This window comes from Dermacentor albipictus, unplaced genomic scaffold (assembly GCF_038994185.2).
Source record: "Dermacentor albipictus isolate Rhodes 1998 colony unplaced genomic scaffold, USDA_Dalb.pri_finalv2 scaffold_78, whole genome shotgun sequence".
In the NCBI taxonomy this organism is placed as follows: Eukaryota; Metazoa; Arthropoda; class Arachnida; order Ixodida; family Ixodidae; genus Dermacentor; species Dermacentor albipictus.
Window position 1 is genome coordinate 260,746 of NW_027225632.1, and position 20,295 is coordinate 281,040.

General features: G+C 46.8%; 1 protein-coding gene across 1 annotated transcript; it reads left to right on the forward strand.

Moving 5' to 3' along the window:
• Positions 1 to 12,862: 12,862 nt before the first annotated feature.
• Positions 12,863 to 13,381, forward strand: LOC139053210 (CLIP-associating protein 2-like). The gene has a single exon (XM_070530306.1). It carries the CDS (start codon positions 12,863 to 12,865, stop codon positions 13,379 to 13,381), a length of 519 nt encoding a protein of 172 aa, XP_070386407.1.
• The last annotated feature ends 6,914 nt before the right edge of the window (positions 13,382 to 20,295 follow it).

Genomic DNA, 20,295 nt, shown 5'->3' on the forward strand with positions numbered 1-20,295 from the left:
GGAAGATGACGCCGAGTAGGTCGGACGCGCTCGGATCGGCTCCTGCGTTTTCTAGATCTCTTGGAGGTGTATGAAGTGGTGGCCCGTGAACTTTGCGTGAATTATTTCAGTGAAGGTCTACCGAACACGTGGATACCAGTTTTTTTTGGAGGTGGGTGGTGTTTCTGAACATTTATCGCCGATCTTCTGCCGAACACGCCGGGCTGAGTGCTAGCCCTAACGCTAAACGCAACGGCGCCGGTCTCGACGAGACGCTGGGCTGTTGCCGCTGGCCTGCGTTAGCCTGTAGGCGCTAGTTCACCGCTTTTTGTGCGATGGATAGTGAAGACGATGGGGACGATTCAGCCCCCGAAGGTTTCGGGAAAGATTCTGGCTGGATAACGGTCGCCAAACGGCGCGTTTGCAAGAACGCTTCCGGGCGTCTTGGCGCAAACTCATCCGCGGCCCACCCTGACGGCCAAGATACGTTGCCGGACCGATATAGATATAAAGAAGCTAAAAGCAAGATTACCCGGGGCAGCAAGATGCCACCACTACCAAAGGACGAAATGAAGATTGTGCTCAGACCCAGAGGCGGACTGAGTAATACTAAGGCAGGCCCAACAGTGGTCGCGGAAACCATATGGGCTGCAACGGGTATCAGTATGACGGAAAGAGAATGGGACACTATGTGCCCCAATCCAATGCAAAATGTGATGGTGATCAGCACATCTAGTCACGAATACGCGGTTCGTAACGCCGCTGTGGAGAACATGACAGTCGCCGGGAAGCAGCATGAGGTGAGCGCGTATGTTGCTGCGCCTCACGCCACTTGCAAGGCGGTACTTCGGCGCATCGCAATAGAGGAAGGACCTGAGGTCATTGGCAGGAAGATCGTCAACCAGAGAAATCCACTCGCACTCGGTGCCAAAAGAATCAAGAATACTGCAACTCTGGTGGTGTTATTCGAGGGATATAAGGTGCCAAATTACCTTGCGTATGGGGGCACTCTGATCAGGTGCGCGCTTTACCACAAACAGATGGATGTTTGTTACACCTGCGGACGCCTTGGACACCACTCCGATGGCTGCCCGTCACCAGAGGAAGTGGTATGCAGGGGTTGTGGAGCAACCAATCCCGATGAACAACACAGCTGCGACCCAAAATGCTAGTTATGCGGCGAGGCCCACCTGACAGCAGCTAAGGAATGCAAGAAACGCTTCAGACGCCGTACGTAGTTCGACGCAGAAGAGGAGAACGTGCTCGCAACGCTGAGCGGGAGGAAAGAAGCAAGCCATCACCACCCTTCAAGGATGAGCAACACTTTCCAGCTGTCTCCGGTGAAAGGCACCCACGCTCTCAAGAATCGGACTCATGGGCCCCATCCGGCACCCGAGGCCTTTCCCAATCCAGAGGGCGATCCAGATCCCGGGGGCGCTTCATATCCCGGGGGCGCTCCAGATCCAGAGGACGGACAGCGTCTAGAGGGATGAGAATACGCATCAATTCCGGAAGCCACATTAGGGCCCACAGCCGCACCAGGTCCAGTTCCAGACCCAGAGGGCACCAGAGAGCACCGGTTCCTCGATCGTCGAGACCAACCACCTGGGCTGACATTATCCGTGGAGGGCAGGCAGAGGTGAGGTCGGGGGCATATTCAGAGCATGTGACAGGAAGCGCGCATAAAATAGCACTACTTGAACGTGAGAATGCGAATATGAGGGAGGTTATTAAAAAGCTGACGTCCGAAATGGCGGAGATCAAACACGCGAGAGGAACGCGTCCTCCGCCTGCGTCCGCTCCGTTGGAAACACCCCAGCCTATGGAGGTTCCTATGGCGGAGGGTGAACAAGATGAGGCGAGACCCTGTAAAAAACGAGCAGTGGCTTGCGAGCAGTATAGTCTTCCGGGACGCGCAAGGTCAGAAATTCGCGAAATGTCTTCAGCGCTAAGCGACAACGTAAGGCAACTGGCGGAGAAGGTCTCCCAGATACAAAACGAGATGGCCTTTCAAGCTGAAAGTATGAACAAACGTGTATCCGAAATAGAATCGTTCCTAGAGAACGTAATGTTGCCAATCCCAGGTCCTAGCATCAATGTCGTACCACATACTACCATTGCGTCCCCTATAACTGGGGACAATTCATCCGCAGAATATGGGGACAAAAGTAGACAGCAACAAGATGGTGGGCTCAAATGAATCTTTTCGCATTTGGCAATAGAACTGCAGAGGCTTTCTTAAGAAGAAAGCGCCTCTGCAGCAACACATTTGCAGCAATTCCGAAAAACCACATGTAATCCTTCTTCAAGAAACCCTATCTGCTGAAGTCACTTTGTCGGGATATCAATCGATTCTTTGTCCAACTGGGAGGAGAGGTGTATGCACACTTGTAAGTCGTAAGCTCACATATATCACTCACGACCTGGGGATGGCCACATGTAAGGCAGAGCATGTGATGATAGATATCATACCAGGCCGTTTGAGACGCCAGAGCGTTTTCATTCTTAACGTGTATTGTAGCCCCAATGACTTTCGACAGCATTTCAAAGCGCCTCTAAGGAAGGCAATCAACCGCGCCGGGACTAATCCTTTGATGATAGCCGGGGACTTCAATGCCGCGCACTACGCGTGTATTCCCTTTCCCTTGACCGTGTACAACACGGTCAAGGGAAAGGAGTTATGGCAGAATGCTACAGACTTGGGCCTTACGCTCGTCATCGATAAGTCTTTTCCGACCAGAATGGGAACATCTTCGTGCAGGGAATCGACTCCGGATTTAACGTTCGCCAAGAATTTGTCAAAGGCGCAATGGACTAACACTGCTGTTTATATTGGCAGTGATCATTATATCCTTGCTACACACTTTCCAACAACACATAAGAGGCCGAAGGAGTTCTTCTTCTCGGATTGGGACAAGTTCCGCAAGATAAGGAATGAGCGCCAACCTCCAACCTCCAGACTGAGCCTTGAACAATGGATGGACCAGATGATGGAAGATATCAAGAGTAACACTTAGAAAATATGCACGGACCTTCCCGTGGAAAAGATGGATAGTCGCCTAGCCCATCTACTAGAGGCTAAGCAGTCACTTCTCAATCGATGGAAGGGCCAAAGGCTAAATCGCAGACTACGCAAAAAGATTGCTGAACTCAATAGAACCACAGAGGAGTGCTGCCACACCCTCTCAAAGCAACAATGGCACGAGGTGTGCAACTCAGTTGATGGTCAAATGCGGAATGGTCGAAACTGGAATCTTTTAAAGCATCTTCTGGATGACACCAACACAAGGTCCAACCAGCAGCATGTGATGACAAAGCTTCTGCATACAGTCACACGAACCAAGACCACAGAGGAAGTCCTGCAGAGCCTGGTGGAGAAGTACGTCCCTGTTGGTCCCCGGCAAGGGACATCGGTCGCCTGCGCAGACTACCTTGGGCCACCCAACTCCGAGCAGGATGCAGACATCAGCACGGAAGAGGTTAGGAGGGCGCTGCATGACCTTAATAGCAAGTCTGCTCCTGGTCTCGACGGCATCACAAATAGAACCCTCCGTCACCTGGACGATCACTCGATAGAATACCTGACAGAATTCATCAACGAGACATGGAAGGAAGGCAAAGTCTCGGAAGCATGGAAGCGGGCACTTACAGTACTGATCCCCAAACCTGGCAAATCATCAAGCCTGGACAACTTACGACCAATATCACTCACATCCTGCGTAGGTAAGGTCGCGAAACATGTCATACTCAACAGGCTCACGTGGTTCATCGAACACAAGGAACTCTACCCCCACACGATGATTGGCTTCAGGGCAGGTCTGTCCACACAGGACGCCATGAAGCTCATCAAGAGTCAGATAATCGACAATGACACGAGGGACACTCGGGCCATCCTTGGATTAGATTTGGAGAAGGCTTTCCATAAGATAGCCCATCAATTTATACTGCAATCGATATCCGAGCTTGGTCTGGGCGTAAAATTCCATGATTACGTCAGGTAATTTTTGCACCGAAGAAGAGCGACTCTCCGTGCAGGAGACATGATCGCGGAAGAGCTGGAGCTTGGAACATGGGGCATTCCACAGGGCTCGGTGATCTCGCCCACTTTGTTTAACTTGACCATAATCGGCCTTTCCGGAACACTCTCACGAGTCGAGGGCATCAGGCATACCATCTATGCGGATGACATTACCATTTGGTGTGTTGGGGGAAGCGACGGACAGGTTGAGAGTGCGTTACAGGAGGCCATCGAGGTCACGGAGGGCTATCTTTGACCCACGGGATTAAACTGTTCGGCTAAGAAGTCAGAGCTTTTACTCTACCGCCCGTTATGAAGAGGTCGTAAGCCCATGGGTTGGAGACCACTGTCTGACAGCACCATTTGTCTTCGCACGGGCAAGGGAGACAAGATTTCTAGGGTCGACGCAATAAGAATACTCGGTATGGTAGTCGAATCTACTGGCTCCAACGCGCAAACGATAATCAAGCTCACGACCAAGACGGACAACGCAGTACGTCTCATCCGAAGGGCGGCTAACCACCATCATGGCCTTAAAGAAGACAATCTGTTACGGTTTATTAACGCCTTTGTGCTTTGCCACTTTGCCTACGTGGCGGCTATGCACAGATGGCAAAGAGCAGAGAGGAACAAACTCAACACGTTGCTCAAGAAAATAACTAAGCGACCCCTAGGTATACCGATCTTCACCAACACCAATCGCCTCCTCCAGCTAGGTGTGCATAACACTCTGGAGGGGATTGCAGAGGCTCAGGAAAGAGCGCAACTTGCCAGACTCTCCCCGACTGCCACCGGTAGGAGGATATTACAAGAGCTCGGCTACCCACTATCTGCAGAAGCACCAAGAAAATGCCCGTTACCACGGGACATACGGGATTTGATCTCCGTATCGCCGATACCAAGAAATGTACACCGTGAATATAACAAGGGTAGAAGGAAAGCAATAGCTTCAACCATACTCAAACAGATCCAGACAGAGGGGCGTAGAGCCTGCTTTGTTGACGCGGCCGCATATCGGAAGGGGTGCTCCTTTTCTGCAGTAGTGGTGGATTCCAAACAGCGACTCACGAACTGCGCATCTGTATGAACCGGAGATGCGGCGATAGCTGAGCAGGTGGCCATTGCCTTGGCGATGCTTGATGACAGCAGCGACGTCATCTGCAGTGACTCACGGTCGGCCATTAGGACATTCTAGTGTGGAGTGATCTCAGAACAGGCTTTTGGGCTGCTTCGTAAGGCAGGTCCGGATAGAATCAAGTGTCGCTTGCTTACTTGGTTCCCAGCCCACGTTGGGCACATGGCGGATGTCCCCACGAACTTCAATAAGACGGCACACGCTGCCGCGCGCGCACTGACTGACCGCGCTGGCGCTGTAACGGCCGAAGAGAGAGTTACGCATGGTGGGGAAGCGCCTGCAACTTATAATGAACTTCTTAAACACTTCTATCTCTCGCGGCGACAATACCCTCCTCCTCACCCCAAGCTCACTAGGCCTCAGGCACTGACATTCAGACTGTTGCAGACAGAAACCTGTCCCAACCTGTTCACGTTACATGCGATATATCCGGAGATTTAAACTGATGACGCGTGCACTGCTTGCGGGGATAGATCAACACTTTCGCACATGCTCTGGGGATGTATCTCTATAGTAAGCCCTGACCTCAGCTCAGCTAGGTGGGAGGCGGCCCTCCGCAACCCACTCCTGGCTGAGCAACGTTGGGCTGTCCAGCAGGCCCACGATGCGACTGGCACGCTAGGCCTGTCGGTCCCAACGTGGGAGCGGCCCGCGACATGCTAATACGCGTTCTGCAGGACTGTAAAATAAAGGTTACTCAATCAATCAATCAATTTGGCAGCTCTCCAGAAGTGAACACGAAAGGCTGCATATTGCGAAACAACACCTTGCTATGCTGTTGCATTTTTTATGCATTCATCCTTTGTAAACAGATGGTTTCGCTGCCCATTACATATGATGGTAAAAATTTTCGACACGAATAAGTTTGTGCAGTGGGTTGTCGTTTCCTGTCTGGCGCTTTCGTTGTTGCAAAGACATCTTTCAGTGAATGGAGCCCAGCAAAGCAGTGCACTGAGAGCTTTTGCAACTCTCACCATTTATTACTTCAGAAATGTCATTGTGTGAACCTGGCCGTCGATCGCTATGCCGATCGCTTTTGAATTAAATAATTGCCTGAATAGAACACATTCAACTTCACTCAGAATTTTGTAGTACAAACAATGCTAGCAGAACTATTCAGGGTGAATAATTATGCTTACATTGGTGTTAGTTGCCCGGTCAGATAAACAAATACTACATATCTGCGGCATGACTGTGATTTTTAGTGCAGACTGCTAATGGTGCCTTTCAAGCGTGCTCTCGACTACTGCTATTAATAGCTACCCGAATGAGTATCTTGGGCCTAACTAAGCCAATGACGTTTGATAATTGTTCCCTTATTCACATAAGTTGCCTGGGTCAGGTAGACAAAATATATAATGCCACCACATGAGTGTGTGTTTGCATGCAAGCTGCCAACAGCGGCTGTCATTTTCGCGTTGATAGCTGCCATTTCACCAACTGTGGCGACGGCGTGACTGCGCTTTAACAGGCAGATTGCTAATGGTGCCTTTCAAGCGTGGCCTAAACAACTGGTATTAATAGTTACCCGAATGAGTATTTTGGGCCTCACTAAGCTGATGATGTTTGATAATTGTTCTCTTATCTGTATTACGTGCCTGAGCTATATAACCAAAATAAAGAATGCGACCACATGAATGTGCTTTTGCATCCAAACTGCTAAAAGTGGCGGTCAGTTTCGCATTGGCTACTGCTGTCTCACCTACAATGGCTACGACATGGCTGCGCTTCGAAGCACAGATGCTAAAGGTGCCTTTCAAACATGCCCCGACGACTGTTATTTCAACACAGGGCCCGTCATGCTCTTAGGTGGCTGCCCAATAGAGTATTTTGGGCCTTCTGACATTGGCATTATTCATCTCAACGGGCTGGAAAAACAGCAGCGGCAGCACAATGCACAACACAATGTGCTTTGGCGTGCAGGCTGCTAAGAGTGGCTGTCAATTTCACGTACTGCTGCTTTATCGTGTGAAGCTGGACACTGGCTGCCCGAGTGAGCATATTTGGCCCCACATAGTTATTCAGGGTTAATAACTGTATTTGTGTTCAGATTTTCCAGCATTTTAGCACGTTTCCATGCCAATACTTATATTGACCCCGATCTGTGCAGGACGTTGCTTTTTCAGAATTGGGCTTCCATTGGAAGGAATGTGCCACCAAATGAACTGCTTATCTATTTGAGAGGTCACGGTAGAATGCCTGGCTGCTGTGCGTGACGCTCAGTACACCGCTTCAGCGATAGGCGATCCATTGTTGCGTGTGCCGAGGTATGTGTGGCCGGCAGGAGGTCTGGACCCCACTTCACGCAGTCAGAGACGAGGAGAGCTTTCTCCGAGAAGAATGCTTTATTCAATGTTTATAGGTTGTCGTCGTGATCAGGAGAGAGACCAACAGAGCAGCCACAGGCTGCTTAAATAACACCCCTCAGTCCCCAGATTCCCCACACAGTCCCTAAGTACGAAACAAGGTCGAGAGAAATAGGGTCCGGGCAGCCTCCGTGGCCCTAACGCCGCTCTCGGTGTCTGGCGCTTCCTCGAACCGTGTTGTGGTGTCGGGCCGATCTGGCGGTCGGTCAGAATGGTGCGACGGGGAAGCTTTATGACCCGCAAAGGACAAAGGGAACCAAATGGAAGGCACGGAGTTGAAACATAGCCCTCCTTTGGAAACTGTCCCAAACACAGCGGGAGTCGTTCGTGGTGCGGGCACTGCTGGATAAAGGAGTGGGGGTTGCATCGTTGCCGGCACGGTGAGGGGCCGAATAGTAGTTCGTGATCGGGTGGCTGCTTCCGTCGTGGACGCCGTGCAGCCGTGAGGAAACCTGAGCCGTGCACGTAGTCGTGTGCCCGAAGCAGGCACCGCGCGGGGATTAACGCTGCCTTCACGGTAGACACACCATAGCACTGGCCTTCCGTCAGGCGAATCCCAGGGCACAAACATATCATGATATACGCGTCAAGAACTCGTTAACGATCTTCTCGACTGTCGGCATCTCGTTGCGGCGCAAGAAATCGTGCACACGACCTCGGCGCGCACAACGTGTCATACTTTGTGCTGCGTCTTCTTTTTCCCCCATTTCGTGGGCGCTTTTGCGATGGCGTCAATAGTTTGCCACCCGAAATATGCCAAACTTTGACCTCCCTCCTCACCTTGAAAACTGTGCTTGCGCTGACACCGAGCGTCTTCAGTTGTTAATGGTTGCGATAAATGCATTGTTTTATAAAGGTACTTGTTCAAAAGCAACTGATTTATTTGAAGCTCGGAATAGGAGTAGTAAATGTGCCGTCTACATGTAAACGAGCGCAAAAGCCATGCAGAGTTGCTCTTTCTACTTTTGTCACCTGCAATGAAGCTCAAGAGAAGACGACAGGCATCGTTGTGGAAGGCACGGGGTTATTTTTCGGTCGCGACCCGGTATGTGCTGTTGCGCATGAGAGCTCCACTAAACCAGTCAACAAAATGCAAAAGTCTTTATTGATACTAAGAATCGCGCGTTTCGGAAGAACGATTATTTGAGCGGGATTATTTCATTCACGGTGGCAATCGGACGTCGCGCTTCGGTCATCTTGGCGGGGCCTTCCCTTTCTTCTAAAGTTGTATCCGACTATAGTAGCGTAGTCTCCGTGGCACTGTCCCTTATATGTCATTTCTGCAAAGATCCTGAAACCATTATGTATTTTGGTTAACCTATCGCCGATTCGCAATACAGAGAAAGTAATAATTCAGAATCCCATTCCACAAATTAGGCTTTTCTATAACAAACTGAATGGGTTTTTGCGATAGAAGCGTATGAAAGGCTGTATGTGAGTTCCTTGGTGACCCTAAGAGAATACCTAGTTAATTTGCGGATTTAATATTTATTGTTTTGCCAAATAGAAATTTACCTTAATTTCCTTATTCTTAGTTATTTACAAACATTCCAATTAACTTGCTTAAAATGTATTATCTTCCAGCTCGCTCTGATCACGAGAGCGCACTTTTTGCTACAACCGCTTTCCGTTTATTCGCCGGCTTTTTGGCCAGTGCCCCGTAGTGGGTATGCGCCATGGTTATGGTGGCTAGAGGGGGAAGTGTCAGCATCGGCTGGGCTGCGCTGCGCATGGCGGTGCGGCATTTTTCCATGCAACGACAGGTGGCGCGCTCGTCGTCTCCGAGATGCATACCGCGAGGTTGTGTTTGAGCAATCTCTCCGGCTCTAATAGAGCGTCGTGAAGTTAGCTTCGCCTGGCCCGCTTTTGTTTGCCTGTCACAAGAAGTTCTGAGTAGCCTTCTTGACCCACGCTACTGCAAAAGTTTGGTCGATATGCAGAGTAAGCTGGATGATCTGGATGTGGGCCACCTAAATGAAGTTCACAACTTGGTAATGGCATGCGATGTGATGCGAGATCATAGTGAAAGGGTGGGATCAAATAGTGACTCTCGTATAACCTACTACGTCAGCGGGTACGTGGCCAGGAAAACGCTAATGAGAACAAAGTCCGAAGAGTGTTCTCAGCTGTTGCTTCAAGCAAAAGACTAGCGCTTGCTTACGGAAGAGTCGTGCCTTACCAGCCACATGGATAGAGGTGGCCTACATTACCCATCTCAGGCACTAAAAGGCTTGGTTGCTGCGATGGAAGATGCCTTCACGCATTGTTTCAGCTTTAACAATTTGAAGGCTGACAGTGTCCTAGACTTTATTATTTGCCTGTAAATAAATAGGCTGGATACGGTTGGCTGTGCGCAACATAGCGTAGAAATCACCAACCAAGCGATACGGTTTTTTGTCATCACGAAGTTGCACTTCTTTGTCGTTGGAGAGAACGCATCGAAGCAAGGGAAGCGAGATAAAATGAAGTACCTCAAGCTGAGGCACACAACATAACTCCATAACTGCAACGTTTATATCAGCAAGACCAACACAAACCGTATGCATATGTATAGAGAACAGGAATTGTTCACATCACATTGTATACCCAGAAAGATCTGCATATCTAAATAGAACTTCCCACTCGACAAATTATTATTCTTTGCACTGCATCCTGTTCATCGTTTCTGGGTATTTACCTCCATTATATATTGGAATTGCGCTCCATTTCGTGTCATATTGTTTGTTTGAGAGCTAACTATGCATATACAGTCGTGTGCATTACTTTATTAACAATAAATATTCTTTTTTACTAAGGCATTCCTGGCAGTATCTGAGCGGTACTACGTCTACGCGCACTTGGTTATTTGCTGGTTTCTAATATTGGAAACGAAATTTCCCTTTGCGGTCTTAGTATGCGCAGTTTTGACCATTGCTGCCCACTGTTCTACCTTTCATTGCAAAATTAAATAAACGTGAAATAACCCTGGTTCACTCGAGCAGCCCGTTTCAAGTGCTGAGGCGCGCACTATCCAGTAGATGAATTAGGAGAAGCGCCTGTAGCTCAACGCACTTATAAAGTCACGCCAGACAGAACTGCATACGGCACCCCATATTAGTCCCTTTAATATGTAAAAGCGCCAGTGGCAAACCGCAATCGCACCGAGCGCGAAGCTAAAGCACGGCGATAAAATGACCAAAATTTAGTAGTACGTTGGGCCAGCTGCGGTGATAGAGTTGCCTAGACTTTAATATGATTTTCTGATTTGCGTATTGCGCCCCAAGAAGCCGCGGAGCAAGAGAGCACTTCACAGCTGAACCAAATAAACGCAGCGGACCTTAGCCAGCGTACGGGAGGCATCTCGGAGCCGACAGCAGCGCCGCCGCATCGTCCTGAATAAATGCTACTTCTCGGGCGCTCCGATGCCGACACCTCCCCCTCTAGCCACCATACCATGGTATAGGAAACAAGGTTCAAAGTTAGGACAGTTACTATTTCTAATTTATGTTAATGATATTACAGATTTACCAGGTTCACAAACGTTGGCAATGTATGCAGATGATACAAATATGTTCGTTACAGCTGATGACACAAGAGAATTAAATCAGTGTGTAAATGAACATAAAACTTTGTCATCTGTCTGGTTGACGACCAACAAACTCCAGCTGAACGCTACTAAACCAACCTAAATTATATTTAGGGCCCCTAATAAAAGAATTACGTGTATAATACAAGTAAAATTTAACAACTACTGTTGAAACAGCTCAAAGAACAAAAGTTTCTGGGAATACATTTCAGTCAAGAATAGTCATGGAATGCACATGTAAATTTCCTTTGCGGTGACTTGTCAAGAAACATCGGTGTAATCTACAAAACTGCACACGTGAACCCTCTATGGCTCAAAAAACAACTGTATAAGGCACTCATTTATTCGAAGCTTTGCTACGGGATATTGGTTTGGGGTACAACAACCAGAACAAATTACACGAAATTGATTACCTTACAAAAAAAAGTTATCCGCTTATATGCAAATTACTATGGCCGTTCTTGAGACCTATGGACCGGTCCACTATTCCAAAAACATGATATGCTTCGTGGGGACAGGATATATTATATGCAAATTCTTCTAGAACTCCGAAAGAGAAATTCAAGCGCTCAATGTAGTGAGTGCAACCTCTCCGGATACTTCTTTCGACACATCTCACGACACGCACCAAAAGCAAGGACCAATTACGGTAAACAAGCATTTCTCTGTCAGCCCACAAAAATAATGAACAGTTACAGTGCATCTGTATCTTTGAACCCTTCTTTACAGACAATTAAAGAAGGAGTAAGATATTGGTTCGAGAGGCAAGACGTGTAATTTAAGATTAAATAAATGCGTGTAATAAAATTAAAAATGTTTCTGCCATGAATTACATATTTTTCTTTTCATGATTCACATATGATTTCATTTATTATTTACTATTGGGTTTTTGAACACAAATGTGTACGCATCCACGTGCTGTTCTCAGTTTTTTATTACTTTTGGTACACAGTTCGGATGTTCTTTTTTTGTTTTTTTGTGCAGGTTGTTGCTCTATAATGCTCCATGAATTCGCTGACCTTTATATCGTGTATACTTGTGCAATTTTAGCATACCATTAGATTCGCAAATCCTTACTTGTACTTAGAGTTTGCTGTACATTTTACTATAGATTTGAAGAATCGGATGACCATCGACATTGCTACCATGAATTTTCGCAGTAACCAACGCTGTCGTAACGAGCAAAATTGTGCATATGTGTGTGATCTGCTGTAAACCTGTCGTGCGTGGGGGCTGAGACCCTTGTCCGGCTTTATGCCTTTAGTCTCAGTCTACCCTCGTTTGAAGGAACGAGAAATAAAATTCAATTCAATTAAAAAAAAAGAAGGCAAGCAACCTAAACCCGTACGAGCTGCAGAGCTGGCTGCTGCGCCGCGCCGCTGCCCTCGTCGACCGACTGGCGTTCGACCAGGGCCGGGGGATAGACCGGTTGGTGCCTGCTGCCATCCCTGCTTCTCGAGGCGCCAAGCTACTGCTTCCGAAAACTGCGGGTGGCAGCCCAGAAATAGGAGGAGCCGTGAAATTTCTCGCCAGAGCAGCGCCTGACCGGCAGCCGCGAGGCCACGCACGTCAACCGCATGACGGGCTCAGAATACGATGGCGAAACTGTTATGCACGGGATCGGGCGAACATCACTAGATGGCGCTGTCGGCAAAAATGTACAAGACGTCCTCAACATCACCTTTGCCGTACTTGAAAACCCCAAAAGCAGCACGAAGCATTGCGAGCAGGCCTTGTCTGAGCTCGTGCCCCTCACTAAGGATGGCTCACCGTAGTTGTGGGATAAGAACTTCAGGAACATGCTACGATGCTTGGTGGAGAGTCTGGAAGAACAAGAGGTGCCTGTAAAAATGGCTGCACTGAGCGCCTTGGCTGAATTGTTGAAGAGGCAGCCGCTACACTTCCACAATTATTCTGAGATCACCTTGCTCAAGACCTTCGGAACATTCAAGCAACCTGACAGAGAGGTGAGCCGAGCGGCCGAGCTGTGTGCCCTGGAGGCTGCTGCTGTGCTACCACCCGAGGAAACAGTGCGACACCTGCACGCGGTCATCGGTGAGTCCGATGAACAAGACGTTGTCATCACAGTGATCGAGGTCATCTTCCGACTCATCGAAGTGCATCCAAAAATCATGATTGTGGAGCTTCTACTGCAGACAATGCCTCTTTTGAAGAAGGCATATGAGCACAATGCTTGTGCGGTACGGAAGGCGGCACTGTTTTGTATGGTGAGGCTGCATGGCGTGGTCGGCTGTGAATTGATGAAGCCGCACTTGGCTTCCCTTACGAGATGCAAGTTGGAGCTTCTTAATCTGTAAATCAAGAGGGCACAGGGAAGCAACAGCGAAAGCGCAGCAGGCTCCTCTTGGAGTACAGCATCTACAACCACTAAACCCTAAAGTGTGTGTTTGTAGGGGGGGGGGTGGCAAACAGCACATCCCAACCCATGGTTTCCCTATGGGTTGCGTCCATCACTTCGCTGCTGCTCTGCCAATATCAGTGGTTCTATGCTGAACCTTAGTTACTGCAGCAACTGAAACAGGGACTTTGTTTAAGGTGCCGTGTGTTTTTTTTTTATTTTCTTCGAGTGTGTGACTACAGCACATGTTGCTGCAAAGTGCATCTCTTCAGGTTTCAATTTCAATAGCTGCGGGAGAGAGCAGAGCTCTACTTTTATTTGAACAAGTTGCTTACTTTCATGGACTTCCATTCTGCTTTTTTCAAGCGTATTAAAATTTGCAAATGTGTGCAAATGTATTTCAATGTGGCATTATTTTCGCCAAGAGTTACTAGCCCTCTGCAAGGCGGATTATTTGCACAAGCAGGTTGTGGTGGCGCAAGACTTGGCAACTGAGGGCAAAGCGTGCTCTCAACCTATGAGTTTTGCCATGGCACTCAAGCTTTTGCACCGAGCTTCAGGCCAGTTACACTTAAGGCTCACCCACATTGAGCCACGTAAGCGAGAAAGAGGCTGACTGCTTCACCGGTGCGGCATCTACTTTTCATCCATTAGGCAAGTTTGACAGCGAAGCTTTCTATAGCTAGTCGACACTTTTGAATAACATTTGCCCTCAAAGGTAAACGCATTACGTACGTCAGGAAACAGCGTCGTCATCACTGCGCACGCTCCAAACATTTTGAGTTTCCGTGCTTCACGTGCGCTATGATAACGTACGCTATTTTGCGAGTGTAATGCTCATAATGTTTACGGACGCTAAGAAGTAGCGTTGTCGAACGTGGCCATGTAACACTGAACTTAGAGCCACATGTTGGCGGCGGCGTACTCCTCCTGCACCTCTGTCTTCTGGTAGTAATGGCGTGGCTCGCTACATGCTTGCGCGCGTTATTCCGAGCGCTGAGTGTTGTCCGCTCTATTTCTGCTCTGGGCTTTCATAAGATCGCTTGCCGCTCCTTCTCATTCCTCAGAAACTTGCGCTTTATTTTCCTTTACTTTGTCATGTACCTTCACATTGAGTAGCGCCGAGATATGGCTTCTTACAAGCGCCGGAGAGTCTTCATACTGGTTAGCGCCGAGCGATGTTTTCTGATAAACACAGGAAAATTTTTTTACGGGGTAGTGCCGAGCGATGGCTTCTAACCTCTAACGAGTGATCCCTATAGAAAAAATATGCATGAGAATTTCACGAGAACTTCTCTGCGCTATTACTGCTCCGTGGACTCAACGACGTCGCATGTCACATGTGTATGAGTGGACATCGTGACTGAACGAGATCGTTCTCGTGTGGGTATATTAAACGAGATTATTCTCCCATAGCTATGCTTGACGAGATAGTTCTCGCACGTGTATGCTCAACGATATCGTTCTCGCTTGTGTATGCTACATGAAAATGTTCTCGTTCAGCTATGTAAAATGACACTAATCTTGTTTAGCTGCATTCTGCAAGTGCTCTCATTTGTGTTGAATGAGTTTTTTTGTTCATGCAATACTTTTGGTGAAGCTCCACACAGTAACATCTTCTGCCAACATTACAGCGATAATTTCGATCACGTGAGTCGGCCGATGTGCCAGCTCGGAGACAAAGAGGACAGTTTTTAGGGCACACAATTAACACAAACCATCTTTACTTTGCATCCCGAAGCATGGTGGCGAGGTGCTTGTTCAGGTCATTCAGCCTCCTTGCCTCTGTATCCACAGTGCTCGGCGCTTTCGACAAAAAGTGATCGTGTGCCTCTGCACAAAAATGAAAACAAAGCAGCCGGCCCTGTTAGATTCCAACAAGCCATTGGAACTGACATGCACAACAGATGGCTCCACTGCATAACTGATTGGGCTGGTTCTTGCATGATATTGTGTGTAAAGCGCGAACATCTCATAGAGAAACAGGAAAAAGAGAACACGGAGGCCTATGAGTTTTGTACCTACGTATATTGATATTTCAGCATCAACCACAGCAGTTGAAAGCAAGCGCTCGTCCTCGCATTGTCTTGTTCCCGTCTCTGTTAAATGTTCGTGTTTTACAAACAATATATATGGCTGCAGAATTGCAATACAAGACCACAAAAATAGTCTAATACTTTTCCACAAGTATTTTACATTAAATGAACAAGTATAACCAGCTCATGCAAGTGAATACACCGATGGCACAGCTCTGCTACCGCACTGCGGAATATGCCGATGGAAAATACTGCATACATGCCAATGCAGAATTGTTTATAGGAAAGATTAATGCACCTTTAATACCACTATAGAAACTAAATGATAGTTTTTGTTAGTGACCTAGAGCACATCGCAAATATACGCATGCAGCTATGTATGCCCCTGATGTGTAGATGTAAACTGTGTCGGCCCATATACGAGATCACCTCAATACAACCCAATCTTACCGAGAGCCCATTATATTCCTGCAGAAAAAGCACTGTGATAGGCATTACTCCTTTAGCTTCAAAACACTTTGCAATCCTTATGAAAACATGAGCTAGCAGGAAAGGGTCTACTTGCTTAGGTATGCACAACGTTTTTGTGGTGTCAACGCAGGCTTGGCCTCGCCACCTTCCTTTAGCTTTCGAATGCGTATTTTGCTCGTAACACTCCTGTTGATTAGTTCATGTACCTGCGACAAGCATCGGGCAATCTCCCTGGCTAACGTGCTGTCCGTTTCGGCGTGGTTTACCCACGTCCACTTACTAGCACAGATAAATAACTCATTTTGAATGTGAACCTACGAAAGATAAAAATTGCAAGAGATTAGTTACTCAAATACAAGAATAGCATATGTGCTCTCATAAAAAGTATCCTTTTCTGAAATAATGGATAAAAAAGGTAACAGTTATTAAGGAAAAGTAGGTTGCCAGACACAGTGATGGCACTCAAGGATGAAATTAAGATATATATGCAAACTTTTTTGCGTCTTGGCTGTAGGAAAGCCCTAGTCAATGAAGCTTCACTGATAATCGCCCAGGGACAACAGTTCTAGCTCAGAGGATTCACCACATTCAATCCCACCGTAAGCGACAAGCACCTTTTGTACGGTATATACTAGATTTTCTTTAGATTTGAGAAAGAGTTTTGGGAAGCAGATGGGAACAGTAGAAAACCATAGTAAAACTTCTTGCATCCTTAAGGAGCTGCTTTGTCCCACAGCTAGCAATCTTGCCCTTGAGGCTGAAAAAAGTTCTTGCAGTAACCCAGTGAGCTCAAATTACACATGTGGTGAAAGAAGAGGTGTATACAGCAAAAGCTCATTCATTGAAATTTCCCAGGACTGGAACAAACTTCTGAATTAATGGAATGTTGAATTATTAAAGGTATGAAAATAAAAAAAAAACAAATGTTCGCACAAGCACACTTTTATACTGCATTAATCCAGAAATCCTGTTTCTATTTCACACTTAAGGAGTGCGGGACCTACAAATGTCATTTCGCGATTAATTATACTGCTCGTAGCAGCAAGGGCCTTGACGAAGTACTCCTTTGCAGTGCAGTCACAGCACAAGACTTGGTCCCATCTTTATCGGAGACATGCTATTCACTACCACGGGTCCACGCGATAATTTTTTCACCATTCAGCTGGCTGTAACAGATAGTTCCACAATCTCTATGTTGCTGGCTGATTGGATGCCAGCGTGCAGGCCACAGTACAATTACTATCCTCGATAGCCACCATGTTTATGAGACTGCGTGCATTGCACCAAGTCACAATGAAACTACTACTTGCCACAATTGACCGCTGCGAACAAACCCGTGGTCATGATCATCAAGACTACAGAGTGTGACTATGCAGTTCTGAAGGCAAGTGGCCAGTGCAGTGTCATGCAAGGCAGCAAACGCCAGAAGAAAGATGCAACTAGGCATGACGCATTTTGGCATTCCTGTAGTTATGCCTTATGACATGACAATGTTGACTCGCTGTGTTATTTCAGTTGGACACTGGCACTGGTTTTGCTCTTTTGCATTGCACAATTGTCACACACCTTGCGCAGAGCACGAGAGTCATTAGACAACACCTAATGTCACGGGCAGTGCTGAACCAAGTGAATAGAAGCATTCATCCTTTGGAGGAAAAAATAAATGATTTACAATGCAGAAAGGATGACAGGACAGAAAAGGCGCTGGTCTTCAATTGGTTTCATGGCATTGAAAAAAAATCTCTTAAGTGTTACACAATAGCATAAGCAACTGTTCAACACATGGTACTTGCGCCAGACCACATTCCACACATATGTAGGATACAATCATTAGCATGGGGTTTTCTTATAATTGGGTAGCACAATAGATGCAGGACTGTAACTATTATCAGATACCTTTTATGCAATGAACTTCCTGCCCCCCGACATTCTGCATTATTCTATTATGTTTATTTTCCAAGAACGTAGGCTGCCAGTTCCTTATGGTATAGTAACAGGGACACAGTGTAAACGCACCTGTCTGCTAACTACTGAATAGGAACAGCTTCTATCGCATCACATTTCAGCTGCTGTCTGGCCCTGCTCCTGATACTGCACTGGTCAAACAAAGGTGCAACGACAATTTCTACAATGGCTTTTCGTATTATTACGTCAGCTTTTTAAGGCTAATTTTAGCCCGCCCCCCAGTTATCTGGGACCCGTTGCATCACAGTTACGATGGCCCAGACAAGGATCTGTTTGTACGACAAAGTCAATCTTCCTCTTTCTCTTACTTAAACCACCCCTCACTTTACTAATTATGTCGCACAGCAACGCAATTGTTATATGCCACCTCTTTAAGAATGCCTAATTTATTGTACAGGCAGAGATAGCTTCGCTAACACAGCACTACTCAAATTTCATTAAAAATAATATCTTACTCCTGAAGTAGTGCAACAGCTACAGCTACCAAACTGGTTCTTTGCTGGTGTAAAATTATAAGTAGGCTACCGGCTAATGTAAAAACTACAATATTTTTATCATCATATCAGCATTCATAGTAGCCATGCCATGTGTCGCATTCGCAGTTGTGCCAGCAACATGCATTGCCGATTTATCTGTTCTTGCCCTTTCGCTTCTCACTTGATATTGCTGGGCAAGCAGTCAAACTGCATAGTATTTAGACACTGGCTGTCACCTCCTTACCTTCCTTATGAATTGTGCGTTAAATGAGGCTTTTTTCTTGGTGAAAGAGTTCTAGTTTAAGGCCTAAACAAGCTCTATGGCAGTTTGCGTTTAAGGAGTGTAAGCATCCTCTGAAAACATGTACATTAGGAATAGTGCAGAAAGAGCACTTTAACAAAAGAACACAAGTGTATTTATCACCAAGGCCAACCCTTGTGTCTTCTTGAATATTTATCAAAAGTCAAACTGAAACTGATACTGAGGTCCAAGGTGTCCATATCATATTACCTTGTGAAAGCACAGTGGTGCCTGGATGTGGTGGGACCAACTCGGATGTGGAGATTAGCCCTGATCAGCAACACTGCAGTCTGCTTACAGCTTTTCTGCAGGCCCAGCCACACCTGCATAAAAACAAGTGAGCTTGGTGTCACAAGAGTACTGTATTTACTCGCATAATGATCGCACTTTTTTGTAAAAGAATGATCGCAAATTCAGGCGTGTGATCATCACACCGGTTGAATTTTCAGCAAAAAAAATTTTCTTCATCCCGCGTTTGCTGCGCGATGGCAACAGGTCAACAAATAGGCGGCTGCCGTTGCCAGTGCGGGACACCAAAACAAAAATGGCGGCCGGCGCAGCAAGCTGAACACACCAAATGCGCCGAACGCAATTTTTTTTCTTCTCGTGAGTACATTACGTGCATTGAAGCAGTTTCTTCCGTATCAGTAATGAATAATATCGTTAATATCGGTAAGTTTGTGGCAATAACGTAGCCATGTCCACTATGCGGGGGCAGAAACAGATGTGCGCGCTTAGCTGCCAGTCACATAGAAAGACACGGTGGGCATGCTGCGGAAAGTGCGGCATTTGTCTTCACTACTATCCTAATACAGCACGTTTGTGCTGAAGGTGAGCGAATATCTTAGCTGTGGTAAAGTGTCGGCGTGTGAATAGGGTACACTTATAATGTATCAGTGTAAACGTGGCTGCTATCGTTGCCGCTCGCGATTTGTTGCGTGCCCACGAGTGCAGATGAGAAGAATCGAAAGACGCCTTTTTTGTTGTTGTTGACCACAACCATTACAAATCCTACACATAATAAAGGCACTTTTGGTTGTAGCTTTTTTGTCATGGAAGTGCGGAAAGTGATGAAAGGAATGAAATCGGAAATCTGCTTAAGAATGTTTGGTGCGTGTAGGACGCTTGGTTTGTCTTGAAGAGTTAGCGTAGCATTCGATAGATGAAAAGCGTGATCATTAATAGCTAGACTTGGCACATGACATATTGCTGCGGCAAGTTCGGGGTGCGATCATTACACAGGAAATAAAAAAAATCGAATTTGGACGACAAAATTCAGGGCTGCGATCATTACATGAGTGCGATTATTATGTGAGTAAATACGGTAAATATAAGAAGTGACACTGTGAACAAAGCAATACTTCTTAGGTTATAACTAGGAATGAAATGCTGATATTCGCCCATAGAAAGCGTTAAGTAACAACGCCTGCAAGATAAGGAAAATGCAATGTATGGGCCATCTGTACAAGAACATTAATCGAAGGTCGCTTCAGTTTTCAGTCCTTTCTCCTCCTCATGCATAGATGGCAGTCAGGTTAAGTAAACTGGACCAGATTACCACATAGTGTAAGCAAAGGTGGTCACTTTATGATACCATAGCATGACATACATCCCTACAGTCGTT